Below are 11314 nucleotides of genomic sequence, written 5' to 3'. Positions count from 1 at the left end.
TCAGGAGTGAGTATGCAAATTAGCCCAACAAAGATGGTGGGTTAATTTGCATACGCAGGCACCGAGCAGCCAGGGGCAGGGCGGGATGCTTGTGTCATTGCCATGGCAACGACGCAGGCCTCTAGGCAGCATGGGAAGGTGGAAAGGTGGCTCTGGGCTGGAGCGGAAAGGCAGATCCGGGCCAGAGCATAAAAGGGGCTCTGGGCCGGAGTGGAAAGGCGGCTCTGGGCCAGAGCGAAGGCGGTGCCGGCAGTCAGGGGAAGGAAGGCCCATTCTTGCACGAATCTTCGTGCATTGGGCTTCTAGTAGTTTAATAACAAGCCAAACTATACAATCTTGAATAAAAACTGAGATATATTATTGGTACATAAATTACTTTATAAATTGAAACTCAGGTCAGTAGTATATGACGTAAATAAGTTAACAAAACAAAATATTGCATCATTTAGATTTTTAAATTTTTTATTTTAAGAAAATACAGAGCTGGGAATCATTTTACTTCTACTGTGGTAGATATAACATATCTTTGAAAACCTAAATAATCTTACTGATTGCTGAATCTTTCACATTAATTAACTGTGCTTAATTTTCACATTACCAATTGTTTTTATGGCTTATATTCTCATTGAACAATTTTTTGACATCATTTAAAATGACTGAAAGACAAAGATCTCCAATATCTATGAAATAAGTAAATGCATATTAATAAGAATTAGAACACTTACTTTCTTCAAGAAAAAAACATTAGTAACTTATTCCTTAATTGCCTATGCATCACTTAAGAAAATTCACTTGGAACTTTTGTTTCAATTTTGATAGCAAATATCATACTACTTAGAAGCTATTAACCAGTCTTAAACCTTAAACTCACATCCCATATCATAATCTCCTTGAGTTGGAGGCTTACCATTTTAACCCTGGGTAGCAGGGCTTCTTCGGGGCTACTGATTAAGAGGGGGCATCAACTCACTAGTTCTAACCGTGACTGAGCAGGCCTGCAAATCAATCCCATCCCACTGGCAAGTTCATTCTGATTTACAATAATAATACCTAGATGAAAAGATCATGAAAAAAATCGAGAAATATTCTAAATATTATAATCTTCCTTTGGCAGACCACCAGGGCATTTGTGTCTTTGAGACAGAATCCATGTCATTTCAGTACCTCTATACAGTTCTAGTTTAGAACATTTTAATTTTAGATTAAAAAAAAAAAACACAAAGATATGATCACACTGAAAACATTTTTAAAAAGGGCATCTGGAGAATCACAAATTAAGGAAATGCAAGGAGAAATATGTATGTTTCATTCCCTTTTCCAGTACTCTTTCAACTCTGCTTTCTTGGAAGGGAATTCATGAGCTATAATACTTGAGCAGATTCTCATCTGTAGGTTTTAAAATTTTCTTATCTGCCATATTCACCACCCACCCAGGAGCAAGACCAAAGAAAATCTGCCTTGGATCCTTTCGAGTACTAAGCATTTTGAAGAGTTCATCTTTAGTGATATCAGGTAAAATATAACCATACTTCTTGGCAAGTTCCAGTCTTGCTTCAGGAAATTTGGCAGGATCCGCCAGGTAACCACGATTCTTTGCATCAGTGTAATACGGGACCAAGGCTTCGGGTGGAAGCATTCTTTTTGGGATGGGTTGTCCCCGCAGAAAGAATGGAACAGGTTTGCATAGAATGTCTAAAAGCATATTTAAATAAAAAAAGAAAGATGCAAATATTGGCTATATGCATAATGATCTTCTCTAATAATTATTTTCATTATTAAATTTTAAATATTACTAAGATCAGAACTTAATTCTAAGGACTTGTTTATAAATACACTTGTCTTAAGTAGTAAGCAAATGGAAACACTTCATTTTCAAAAGTTTGCATCTTAAAAATCAAAGTTATTCCTGGGTTACCAACGAATAATGAATTTCTTACACAAAGGCAACATCATATTTAAGCCTCATGTTTAAAAACAAAAACTAAACCTCTTTATGATATACTGCAGGCGTCCTCAAACTACGGCCCGCGGGCCACATGCAGGTGTTTTTGCCGTTTTGTTTTTTTACTTCAAAATAAGATATGTGCAGTGTGCATAGGAATTTGTTCATAGTTTTTTTTAAACTATAGTCCGGCCCTCCAACCGTCTGAGGGACAGTGAACTGGCCCCCTGTTTAAAAAGTTTGAGGACCTCTGTGATACACTGGCTCAAGTAATTAAAAGAAGATCGAGCCTCACTAGCCACACCACTAATAAGAAATCCTAAAACAGAAAACCAAGGTGCCTGAACTGCAAGTCAAATAACCATGAGGATTTTTAAAATCCTCATATGGCAGCCAGGATTAGACAGAGGAAGAGAAGAAAATGACTGCAGCAGAAGCTTACCTAGACTTCTTGGATCATAGAAGGCTGTAGTAACAACACCACCATTTTTTTCAATTGCAGCAATGGCTAGTTCTGAAGCCATCTGTACTTCAATATTAACTTTTGCCTTAAAGATGTCAGCACCCTATAACATGTCAAAACAAAGTCTGTTAGTAGATATTTTGAATAAAAGTTAATATAGCAAGCTTCCTTTTTATAGTATTTTCTCCTCCAAAGTGCCTACAATGTAACAGTCATTCCTACTTTTTAAAAAAAATATGTTCTTATTGACTTTAGAGAGGGAGAAGGGAGAGAGAGAAACATTGATGGGCTGCCTCCTGCACGCCCCCCATCAGAGATCCAGCCTGCAACCCAGGCATGTGTCCTGACCAGGAATTGAACTGGTAACTTCTCGGTGCATGGGATGATAATCAACTGAGCCACACCCGCTAGGCCATTTCCTACTTTATTTTTTAATTTTATTTTTTTAGTCATTCCTACTTTAAATACCTCTGCTTTGACATCCTATCAACATCATCATCTTGTCTTACCAATTTTCATTTCCTATAAGTGGGGATGACTACATTTTCATTTGATGTATTTAGTAGACACCAATATAACTACTCATTCTCCGTACTCCATTAATTATAGACTGTATTAAAAATCCTAACAACTCTATGACAGAATTACTGTTAAACCAATGTCATAGATCGGTACACTGAAGCAGAGAAGTAACTTGCCCAAGATCACAAAGCTAGGGTTAATCCAGGAGCTTAGTCACAAATGTCTGTGTTCTGAACCACACTATGCCATCTATACATAAAAAAGGCTAAGCGACCGGCCAGTATGACACACACTGACGACCAGGGGGCAGCCACTCAAGGAGCTGCCAAGCGACAGCAACTTTGCAGAGTGCCCTCTCCCACTCCAGGACACCTCGGGGGATGTCAGAGAGCCACTTTCGGCCTGATCCCCGAAGGCCAGGCCGAAGAACCCCACCTGCCAGAGGGACCCTGCTCACTCCACAGACGCCCTTCGAGCCTCAGTGCCACCCCAGGTGCAGCCAGCCAGGGAGGGACCCCAGGGGGTTGGCTCCAGGGTGTGTCCAGACCCTCCCGCCCCAACAGCCAACTTCTAATTAACTTCCTTTCAATGTGCACGAATCCGTGCACCGGGCCACTAGTATGATATAAAAACTTAACTTCCTTACCCCTAAATAAGCAAGAGGCTAAGAAATGGTTAAAGAGGGGGATGAGTGGGCTGGAACCAGCAAAAGCACAAAAGATCTGACAACCATATCTGAGCTTTGGAGGGGTCAGCCCCCTCCAGGGAAAAAGACAAAAGAGGACAACAGAAATTTACTTTGATTCACTACTGATTTTACTATAGTCTCTAAACTGATGATGATAATAATAATAATAGTCTCTTTCCTGAGAATGGTCAACACTAAATGATGATGATAATAACAATAATAAGTCTCTCTTTCCTGAGAATGGTCAACACTAAAAAATGCAGTACTAAAACTTTAAAGCTCTGTTTTGGGTCACTTTAGTTAGGATATACTATATTTTACTTTAATTTCAAAACATTCTGACAAAATAAAAATATGGTAGCATTACCTTTCTTTTTGTGGTGACAAAATATTTAGCTAATTTGGTGTGGTTGAAATAAGCTGGCTCCCAATCAAGTTCCTTTCCTTAATTATAAATGTTTAATATATTTCAAAAATACTCCATCAATTTCAAGACATATTTTCTCACATTCTTTCCATGTATAATTCCGGTCTGCATTTGTATAATCACTGGCATCTTTGACTCAGTAAAATAACATTTTATCATATTATCTGTGATTCTGTATTACTATGCCGTAAGTGCTGAACCATTTCCCTATCCTTGGGCATTGGGGTTAGCTCCATTGTTTCCAGTGATACATAAAGCATTTTTAGGAATATCTTTGTTATCAGTTAGGGATTTTTTGCTTTTCCTTAGGAACAGTGATTTTTAACCAGTGTGCTGTGGCACACTGGTGTGCCTCAAGAATTTTTAAAACATGCAATACCTAAATATTTAGTTGGGGGCACTGACCTCTTTTCCCTTAGATAGTTAAATTAAAAAATAACAACAGCCAACACATTACCTGTCCATTGTGAATGAATCAAAATTATACCTATTTTTTGTGTGTGTCAGAGAGGCAAAAAATTTATTTTTCAGTGTGCAACAGATTTTTAGTAATTAGTTTATGTGTGCCATGAGATGAAAAAGGTTGAAAACTGCTGCTTTAGAGCAGTGGTCGCCAACCAGCGGTCCGTGGACCACTGGTGGTCTGTGAGGACCAAAAGGCAACTGCTGCTTTAGAACATATATTCCCAAATTGATATTTTTGTGCTGAAGGTTAACAAGAGTCTTAATAGCTATTATCTATTCCAAATCTGAAGGTCAAACAATTTACAAAGCTGTAAATGATGTGTAATTGTGCTTATTCAACCACTGCACTGGTGCAGTTTTCAGAATTATTTCTGCTAGATTAATAGACACATGCTTAAAAGCTGTAGGGATTTGCAGTTTAATGGCTGATGAGGTCATGAATTTTTCCACAGGTTAATTACACTCAGAGTAGAATACTGAAGCTTAATCATGTATTTGGTGTTCTCTTTTCAGATCATTTTATTTGGAACTAGAGGCCCAGTGCACAAAATTCGTACAATCAGGAGGGCGGGGGCTGTCCCTCAGTCTGGCCTGCACCCTCTCACAGTCCGGGAGCCCTCAGGGGATGTCCGACTGCCTTAGCGCTGCCGTAAGGTGGGAGAGGCTCCTGCCAGCGCTGCTGCACTCGCCAGCCATGAGCCCAGCTTCTGGCTGAGCAGTGCTCCTCCTGTGGGAGCGCACTGACCACCAGGGGGCAGCTCCTGCGTTAAGCGTCTGCCCCCTGGTGGTCAGTGTGCATCATAGCGACCGGTCATTCTGCCGTTTGGTCAATTTGCATATTAGCCGTTTATTATATAGGATGCTTTTATCCATAAGGTTTACTTTTTCAAAGGAATATTAAAAGGTTTTTCCATAAACATATGCTTCCCTCTAGTGGACACAGCTATGTTACTGACATATATATAAGAAACAGGAGTAGTTGATTAATAATGTACAAGAGGGTGAGGTGGGATGTGTGAGTGCTCCCTCATGAAAGAATGCCAAGAAAGATCTTCCTGGTATGATGACATCTGAACAGAGAACCAAAGGAAGTGACGGAGCAAGCTGAATGGATAGATACACAGGAGAAGAACATGCCAGGAACAGGGGCCCCTCAATAAAAAATGCTGGCTTTCTAAATCACTACTACATACTGGTTATGACAACTCAAAAGGATAAAAGTAAAAGAAGGCAAAGTGTTGCCCTAACCGGTTTGGCTTGGTGGATAGAGCCTCGGCCTGCGGACTGAAAGATCCCAGGTTCGATTTCGGTCAAGGGCATGTACCTTGGTTTCGGGCACATCCCCAGTGGGGGGTGTGCAAGAGGCAGCTGATCTATGTTTCTCTCTCATCGATGTTTCTAACTCTCTTTCCCTCTCTCTTCCTCTCTGTAAAAAGTCAATAAAATATATTTAAAAAAATAAATAAATAAGAAGGCAAAGTGTTGATTAAATGGAAATCAGAAATAGTCTTCTATGTAACTCCAAAATAAATTGAATCCAGATTTACCTCCTCTACCAGCTGGACACCATAATCCCTTTTAAATGGCTGGATGTTCACACCTCTTCCATTGACAAGCTGGGTTAAGTCAATAGGTTGAGTAGGATCAACTCGACCCAAATCAATAAGATACTGCAGTCTGTTGAGACTCAAAGGCTGATATTGATGTCTGAAGCTACAAAACAAGAAAGTAACAATTGAAAAACTCAGTCAAACTTATTTTTTGTAAGTTCTCCATATCAACTCAAAGCTCTGTCCTATTTTCCTCCATCAATTCAGATGGTTTAACAAAATAAAACCCTCCTGAATACAACAAAAATATGTAATACTACTTGATTTTTGGTAATGAAACAAAACCAGTACTTTCTTTTTTTCACTAAAAATAATTTACCTCTCTAAACATTTATTTCACTCATTTACACAAATAAATAACTTTGTGGAAAATGTAACCGATTATCTGAATTATGCATTAATTATTGGGTTATCACTATGGGCCACATGTTTATATATATTTTGCTAAGCCTCTGAACAACTACAAAAGCGGGCATTATCATCTCCATTTTGCAGGTCTGACTGCAACGCCTGGGTTTCTGTTCCTACTAATCCAGGCTAAATTTCATACCAAAAATGGTTCAGAGAAACTGTAGCAAAAGTTGGTTTCAAAGTGAATTTACAAACCAAGCTATTTTTTTTTTTAGGTGATTCTCAGTGAAAACTAGTGATTTTTATTTTACAAAGCAAAAGGCACCTTACCTATGTCCTTCATTAAACCCATATTTGGGGATTCGGATGTAAAACGGGGTCTGGCCTCCCTCGAAGCCCAGTCGGGGCCGGGTTCCCCTCTGCCGTTCTCCTTTATGGCCTCGGCCACATTTTCTACCTCTTCTCCGACCTCTTGGTCGTCTTTCCTAAAACGAAAATAGAGTTTTGTAATCCACAGATGCATTTTTTTAAATTTTATTTTACCTTTTCACTGTGTATTTTGTATGCCATTTATTCATCCAACCAACCAGTCCTAGCTACAATTCTAGCTGCTCTAATGTCTACACACTCTAAAGCAGTATCTTTGCTTCTGAAGTGCAGCTGACTCTTCTGAAGTCCAAGTTGTGTTTCAAAGGCAACGACCCCAGGATGGAACAGGGATAAGGATTCTATGACAATCTGGCATTGAAAAAAGCCTGGAATTAAACATCCACAACAAACAATGATACAGGATATTCTAGAAAATTTATTTTGCAATTAATTGTAAATATATCATTGTTACCTATATTATTTTACTTAAAGGCTAACTTATAAAGAAAATATTATTGCCCTGACCGGTTTGGCTCAGTGGATGGAGCGTCGGCCTGCAGACTGAAGGGTCCCAGGTTCGATTCTGGTCAAGGGCATGTACCCTGGTTGCGGGCACATCCCCAGGAGGGGACGTGCAGGAGGCAGCTGATTGATGTTTCTCTCTCATTGATGTTTCTGACTCTCTATCCCTCTCCCTTCTTCTCTGTAAAAAATCAATAAAAATAAAAAAAAGGCTTAACTTATAAAGAAAATATTATTGCCCTGACCGGTTTGGCTCAGTGGATGGAGCTTCGGCCTGCAGACTGAAGGGTCCCAGGTTCGCAAGGGCATGTACCCTGGTTGCGGGCGCATCCCCAGTAGGAGGTGTGCAGGAGGCAGCTGATGGATGTTTCTATCCCTCTCCCTTCCTCTTTGTAAAAAATCAATAAAAATATATTTTTTAAATAGAAAATATTATTTCCTGTCACCTCACAAAAGCAAGTATTGATTTTCGAAATGACAGTGTCAACTAAGAACTATTCAGAGCGGTATTCAGTGGTTTTCAAAAAAGACATTTAATGTAACAAATCAATTCAAATCTTTCCCGTGAAGACCAGAATATATTGGAAAAAGCACTTCCATTTTAAATCCAATTCTGAATAAAGCAATCGTTTTTGCAGTTCTCAGGACTGCGCTCCTCCTCCTTAATCCACGCAATTATGCTTTTAAACGTAAACCTTAAGAAGAGTCGGGGCCACGTGGGAAGACTTTCCCTCTGAGCAATGAAGGATTACAGGGGCTCCGCAACCCTACGTTCAGCCCAACGCCCTTCGGGAAAGGAGTCTCCCGGCGCAACCGCAGGGAGAGGCCGCTCTCCTGGCCCCGTCCGCAGCGCTTCCCCGCACCGTCACCAGCCATTTACCGGTTTCTTGGAGCCCGGATTCGGCCTGAGGTTGGCCAGACTCACGCGGGGCAGGGCCCGGACCAAGTCCAGGGCCCCGACCCCGCCGACTCGCACGGGACCAGCCATGACCCGCCGGCCGGGAACCTGCACAGGGGCCCTCGGCCACCTCCGCGCCCACGTGACCTCAGGGCGCTGCTTTACGGCCGGGGCCCCGCCTCTGTCGTACTGCAGCGTCCGCTGAGCTGTCCGCCCCCGTCGCGCGTTGAAGCTGGAGTCCGGCTTTTTGGGGGGCGGGGAGGCGTGGACATGTGATCTTAGGTTGAGAGTTCGATCCTTAAGGTCGGACTTTTAACTGAGGTCCTCTTGCGCCACCCACTACGTACGCTGTCGTTAGAGAATCTCTGAGTTGGTGTTCGGTCTGGTAGTCCTTTTGGAGGGAGTCTTCTCTGAGCTCAACCTGGAGCCTGGAATAAAATAACAGCTCTTCTAAATCCGTGGTGGGCAAACTGCGGCTCTCGCGAGCCACATGCGGCTCTTTGGCCCCTTGAGTGTGGGCTCTTCCACAAAATACCACGGCCTGGGCGAGACTATTTTGAAGAAGTGGCGTTAGAAGAAGTTTAAGTTTAAAAAATGTGGCTCTCAAAAGAAATTTCAATCGTCGTACTGTTGATATTTGGCTCTGTTGACGAATGAGTTTGCCGACCACTGATTGATGGTCTAAATGATTAGCTTTGAGCTTGGGTAATCACATATGGTAAGATAAGAAAATAAAACTGACTATGTGCAAATAGGTACGGACAATTGTATGTTTTTAATATTTTTGGTCATTTTTATATGTTTTAATGTTGTTTTTTAATTTAAGTGAAAGACTCGGGGTCCGGCTATTAAAATGCCTGGCTAATACCAGCCTGTGAATAAGATTCAAACTAAGCGTTCTCTTCCGTATGCATCTATACTGCTTTGACTGAGACACTGGGATACTAGCTTCACTTACTATGAAGAATGATAGGAGCATACCGAGGCTTGGTAAATACATGTAGGACACTGTGTTAAATTGGTCTTATTCGATTATCTGACGAAACAGCCATTGGTAAATGTCACAGGATTCCAGGGCAGGGGGAATTGAGAAACTGAGACAGGAACGTTAAAACAAGGCCAAACAGTGTGGGCAATTTGCAGCAATTTATAACTAGCAAGCCATTATTTTCCCCAGCCAGGGACACCTGAGAGCAAATGGTTCAAAACCTCCCTACCAAGAGAATGCAGAAAGGGAGGGGGAAAGGAGAAAAGAAAAAAGGGCAGTTTTACTCCCTAAACAGAGAAGCCAGCAGTCTCGGGCTTGGCAAGATAAAGTTACCAGGTGCTTCTCGGGAATTCTGGGAAGGCAACAGCAAAGTGAAAAGAGACCTTGAGAATTAATCTGTACCAAAATAATTCAGCAAAGGAATTCTGAAACCTATAGACAGGAGGGTCTATAACGCCTCAGACCCCCACCCAACTCGCTCTTCAGATTAGCTGAGAGCCTGTCTGTGCTTCATAAACCAGATGTATAGGTTTGCTTGCATTGCTTTTTCAGTAAAGGTACATGTTTTAATAAACTGGTTTTTCACAACACAGCCAAGGTCTCGCGTATAAATTCATTTCTATGAGAAGACAAGGATTGAGATTGGGAACAGCCTTCTCCCACTGACTCGGTGCCATCTGGTAACACCTCTCTGGTGTCAGTGAGAGGTGCCTCTAACAGGAAAGGTAGATGTTAATACCTTTTAAGGCTTGGAAAGGTTGGTTGGGTAGCTTGACCAAAGCCTCTCAACCATCAGCAGAGCCAGGATTCAAACTTCCACTGCCTCCTATTATAAAACTAGTATTTTTATAATATAAAAATGGAATACATGCAGCACAAAATACCTAACATTTTTACTCTAAAAATGTCAGCTTCTCAATGTTTGTCTTAGGTGAGGGTAATATAGAACACCTTTTTCTTTCTTTTTGTTGTTCTTTTTATATTTCACCATCTTCCTAGGGAGTTTTTCCTGCTGATCCCTATTAGTGATCACAAAGAGTAAAAGTGAGAAATAAATTTTTGGAGGGCAGTATTGACAGAAGAAACATCCAAATCTGTAGAGAATTTGTGTAAGTTTGAGCCAAACTGATGACAGGAAGCAAAATCTCAACGGATTCAGAAAGTGCTCCATAAAATGGCAGTCTTACAGCTTATTTTATACATTAGAATCAAAGAAACAAAGGAGGGTTACGTGAAATTCATTGCTGGTAGATTAGGGAGGCAGGGAAAGCAAAGTGGGGGGAATCTCTGACTTTGGATAAAGAATAAAATGCAGAGACACATACTTCTTTTACATTGATGGATAGTTAACAATTTTTAATCTAATTTACAGCACGTAGAGATGGTATTTTGGAAACAAGATAACAATGAAGGGTTCTATAGTCTTGGGCTCTGGTGTGTGGGTGTGCCCTGAGGCATCTTGAAAAGATTTCTCTGAATTCCAAGGGTATGTTATCTTAGATGCAAAAGGACAATAAAATAAACAGGCTTATTTAAGGTAAAGATTGGCCTTTGTCAAGGCCAGGATTGTACCTTCAACCTGGGTATGGGCCCTGCCTGGGAATTGAATCTGAGACCCTTCAGTGCATGAGACAACGCTCCAACCAACTGAGCCACATGGGCCAGGGCTAATTGTTTTATCAATTTTTAAAAATATATATTTTATTGATTTTTTACAGAGAGGAAGGGAGAGGGATAGAGAGTTAGAAACATCGATGAGAGAGAAACATGGATCAGCTGCCTCCTCACACCTCCTGCTGGGGATGTGCCTGAAACCAAGGTACATGCCCTTGACCGGAATCAAATCCGGGACCTTTCAGTCCACAGGCCAATGCTTTATCCACTGAGCCAAACCGGTTAGGGCTGTTTTATCAATTTTTGATGTTTATTTACTTATGATGGATGAAGATTTAGATAATTTGAACTATTTATTCCTAGTATTTTAGTTCTCTCATGGTAAACAATGCAATTTAAATAATGTAAGTACTTTAAATATACATTTATAGGGTTTTTCAACTTGCTTTGTTTTA

The 11314-nt window shown here is 40.8% G+C and overlaps 1 protein-coding gene across 2 annotated transcripts in view; it reads right to left on the bottom strand.

Moving 5' to 3' along the window:
* Positions 1–444: 444 nt before the first annotated feature.
* MRPL15 (mitochondrial ribosomal protein L15) overlaps positions 445–11314 on the bottom strand; it is a 43711-nt gene continuing 32841 nt past the window's right edge. The window contains exons 1-5 of one of the 2 annotated variants that reach the window (XM_008143339.3): positions 8240–8423; positions 6799–6953; positions 6055–6220; positions 2385–2508; positions 445–1692 (exon numbers count right to left, since the gene is read on the bottom strand). In XM_008143339.3, the coding sequence (XP_008141561.1) occupies positions 1355–1692; positions 2385–2508; positions 6055–6220; positions 6799–6953; positions 8240–8347 (891 nt within the window). In that variant the 5' untranslated portion in view covers positions 8348–8423 and the 3' untranslated portion in view covers positions 445–1354. Of the gene's footprint in view, positions 1693–2384; positions 2509–6054; positions 6221–6798; positions 6954–8239; positions 8424–11314 lie in introns of those variants that run through there. The other variant, XM_054708200.1, reaches the window with a different exon arrangement.

The sequence above is a fragment of the Eptesicus fuscus genome, chromosome 19 (assembly GCF_027574615.1).
Source record: "Eptesicus fuscus isolate TK198812 chromosome 19, DD_ASM_mEF_20220401, whole genome shotgun sequence".
NCBI classification, from domain to species: Eukaryota; Metazoa; Chordata; class Mammalia; order Chiroptera; family Vespertilionidae; genus Eptesicus; species Eptesicus fuscus.
The sequence above is the reverse complement of the archived record's forward strand: the minus strand, read 5'-3'. Positions and strand labels throughout refer to the sequence as shown.